The sequence below is a fragment of the Elephantulus edwardii genome, unplaced genomic scaffold, assembly GCF_000299155.1.
Source record: "Elephantulus edwardii isolate Elephantulus edwardi_28Jun2011 unplaced genomic scaffold, EleEdw1.0 scaffold00006, whole genome shotgun sequence".
Taxonomy (NCBI): Eukaryota; Metazoa; Chordata; class Mammalia; order Macroscelidea; family Macroscelididae; genus Elephantulus; species Elephantulus edwardii.
Window position 1 is genome coordinate 30959546 of NW_006399756.1, and position 3875 is coordinate 30963420.

The following is a 3875-nucleotide window of genomic DNA, read 5'->3' on the forward strand; positions in this document are numbered from 1 at the left end:
TAGAAAGTGCAGTCACCCCTCAGGCATCAACATGGCTCCCGCCAACTTCTGCAGAACGTGCACATCCTCTGTCATGCGTGGTAACTCAAGATGGGTGGGTTCACTTTGTAACAATAGACAGTTGTGTTTTCAAGAATAGAGGAAAAAAAATTAGCAATAGGAATGCGATAGTAGGCGTAGTGATTATAAGTCACATACTTCAGGGCCTTGCAAACCTTGATTTCAGACCTGACCATCACTGTATAATGACGTTTAACAGTTCACTTTTTACAATAGTCTTGTTTCCTCTGTAAAGTGAGAGTGTCTTATGAAACTTCTGTGAAAATTTGATGAGAAAGTAGATGTAATGGGAATAAGAAGGAAATATTCAACTAATTTATTATTAGGTCAGAACAAGTTCTATGTATTTTCTCTGGTATTGGCTTATCAATTCCCTTTACTCAAACATTATTCCTTCCTTAACCATTTGTCACTGTGATATTGTACTGTCTTTTTGAGGTTGTTAATTTCTACTCTAATAAATTATTGAGTAAATTCTATTTTAAACTTGTATTTCTGAAATAGAACTTTTCCTCAAAGCCTTAAGTGAGTTTTGCAAATAAGAATTCAAGTGTGAAATTCTTTATTTTCTTTTATTAATTCCTGTTCTTTTGCTGAAAACTGAATGCCTGTGCATTTCTGTTATTTTCTCAGCTTAAGATATATCAGAGCCCATGGCTCTTTGCTAGTTTGTGTATTGTCGCTTTTCTCACAACTCATGGAGACTTCTACAGCATCAGCATTTCCTGGAAGCTCTGTCTGTAATTAGTTTTGCAGAAGCACAGCCACGTTACCTCACTGCTCAGGAGCTCACGCAGTTGTACACTCTGTCCTCTACTTTTAGGAGAGAAAAGCACATGGCAGGAAGGCAAGCTCATTTCAGGTATTTTATTTTTTTCAAAGACAGCAAGTTCCAGGGTATATATGGGGTCGTCATAGATTTGGCCACCTACAGCCATGGCATAGCCAACAATTGCCTATGTAGACCTAAGGAAATAGTCCATTAATTAGAGTTGAAGTCAATAGAATTTAATATATAACTTTTCTTGCTTATAATAAAAACATGTACATTTGTTAGGCAATGCTAATGGTGATAAACATCACCTCTATACAAATAATTTCCATATGAGGTGTGTTTGTTTGCGAGATAACCACAAATAAAACAAGAATTTTAATTTTTCTAGTAGAACTAGAAAGGAAGCTCATATCAATTATAATGATCTTGAGGTACTTTAACACTTGGAAGATTATAAACGCTTGGCCTCATTTTTTTTGTTTCTTGAGTAAGAACTGAATCAGAATTTAGTTCTAAGCTAACAATGGCCAGCATCCATAGCCTACAATTAATTATAGAAGAGACTGAGGGTTTGTAAGGAAGAGGATAAGAGGCTATATGGAAGAGGAAAACATGAAGCATGGAAGCCAGAATCAGGGTTTCCTGACCAGTACAAATTTCCCAGGATATGTCTTGGTTCTGGTTAGTTCCCCTATCACTGTTTTCTGCTGCTGTTCTAAAGAATCCGCTTGCTGTTACTACCATCCAGATTTCCTAACAAAGTCTTTTACCTCCCCTGCAGAAGACTATACTCTTTTATCTTCTCCACTAACATTTGTGTCTGTGAAATAAACATGCTGGTTTCTTTAAGGAAAGAAAGATAATTCCAGAAACAAAACAAGGTTTTTCATGCCTATTCCACAAGGACCTTTATATATAAACATTTCTTCCCCAGTTAGTATTCCTAGGGGAGGAAAGGTTGTGTATAAATGCACCACTTAAATTTTAGAAGCAAGTCAGATTGGCATTATGATAAACTTTTCCCCATTAGAGAATGGCAGAGACACAGCTTGGAACATCATCAGTCTCCGCCTTGGGGAAGAGAAAGGGCTGTGGTGGTAAGGGAAAGGACTATCCAAGACAGAGTGGTACAGGAGTGTTGGATTGCAGGAAGGGCAGTGATCATCCTGACTTGGAACAACAGTAAATAGAGGAAATCTGTATACCCCCTTTGCTGGTTTTGAAAAGACTTTGACTTTTTTTATCCTACAGGGAGAATTTAGCACAAATGATAGAAGAAAATTTGAGCTATCTTGGCCATTTAAGCACTATTATTCGTGAAGCAAAGGAGGAACGGGGCAGTAGTATGGTGGTAAGTTGTTTTATGGATATGAGTATGTTTAAATATGTTGAGTGCAAAGAGTTTAACTTTCCATATTAGCCCTGTCCTAACATTTGGAATGTGTATGGAGAAGAGAAGTAACCAGAGGAAAGAACAGTTGTTAAATATCCTGGACCTCAAATCTCCATCGTCTGTTACTCAGGAATATACTAAGATTATAGCATCAATAATCTTCAGCATTAGCACTTTGATCCTTAATGACCTTTATTTGCTAGGAGACCCATGGAATAGAGTGTTGTATACCTTTATGCTTTAGCAATCTACTTTCTCCAATAAGCTAGGCAAGATTTTAGTATCATTCTAATATAGCACTCTCCTGTACAATTAACTGCCTCTGAAAACCCACTGGAGGGTCAACTATGTGTTAGTTCCCACTCTGTGGTATACAACAACAATAATACAATTGTAATTAATAGAGGCTCTTATGTTAAGATTTGGTTACCATGAACTGTTGATTTGTTAAAATTTAGATAAATAGTAAGTAATAAAATGCTCATTGAATTACCTTTTACAAAACCTTGTCTGAATGTCAACTGTTTGTATTTCCTTTAAGAATTATTTACTTAAAATATATATAAAAACTCTTTAAAATAATTTAATAGTAGATAAGATGACCCAAACTCTAGTTGTAATGTTCATCTTTTTTATTTTCAGTTCTTTATTTTAAAGTGTTCAGAACACATAGGTGAGCAAACACCCATTTTCATATCATTTATATTCATCATTTTAATAACTCTTTTCATGGCTGCTTTTAGAGCTTGGACTGGAGTTGGTTAACAGAATGACTTGATGCTTGTTCACTGCCCTGAACCTATGGAAGTGGTTGCTACACATGTTGGATGTTTTACCCCATGAAACTTTCTTCAGACACCCATCAGTGGAACAGCCATTATCAGAAACTACTTGTGATTTTACAAGCATAATGTTTTGATTTTGTGTAGTTTTAACCTCTGAACATACATGGTTTCATAAAAAAAAATCAATGAACTTGTTTAAATAACCACAACTACTTAGGAAAAAACATTATGATCCAGTATAAACTTGGTATAAATATTATTTTCAAATCACTTGTAAAGTTTTAACTTTTGGGGTGCCTAAAGCCCATAGTGGTCGTTTATACAGAAAAGAAAACCTCAACATGTATTTTAAATAAGAGCTGTTTGCCTATACTTTTGAGGAAGTAAAATTGGACTCGTTGGAGAATAAACCCTACCTCCTTGTGCTGCACTCGATGAGTGTGCTTGCTGGCATTGTAAGGAGTCAGCTCAATCCCGTTTTCAGTTTTACTGCACATTTGGCCATTTCCCTTTCCTGCAATAGGGACTGTGCCTTTGTGCCTTTGCTACCACTTGGTTTCTCAGCCTTGTTAAGAACTGTGCTGTATGTGTATATGTATTTAAAATGTACATTTAATAATATCAGAGAAAACACTTCTTAATTTATAATGTATTTTAAAACATTTATCTGTTTTTTCATTTGTAAAAATGGGTCACTTGTCAAAAAATCTTCATGTCTTGTCATACAAATTTATAAAGGCCTACACTTCTTTATCTGTAATTCCAAAATACAAAAAGCTTGAAAATAAAGATTTTTAAGCTTTGGGACAAGTCATTTGCTTGTAAATCTGAATTGACATTGGATCTATGTATCCCATTTAGT

The 3875-nt window shown here is 35.3% G+C and overlaps 1 protein-coding gene across 1 annotated transcript in view; it reads left to right on the forward strand.

Annotated features, from left to right (window-relative positions):
* Positions 1-3001, forward strand: part of CHUK (conserved helix-loop-helix ubiquitous kinase) — a 43055-nt gene extending 40054 nt beyond the window's left edge. Inside the window, exons 19-21 of the mRNA XM_006880033.1 lie at positions 4-94; positions 2087-2186; positions 2972-3001. Coding sequence (XP_006880095.1) covers positions 4-94; positions 2087-2186; positions 2972-3001 — 221 coding nt within the window. The remainder of the gene's footprint in view (positions 1-3; positions 95-2086; positions 2187-2971) is intronic.
* The last annotated feature ends 874 nt before the right edge of the window (positions 3002-3875 follow it).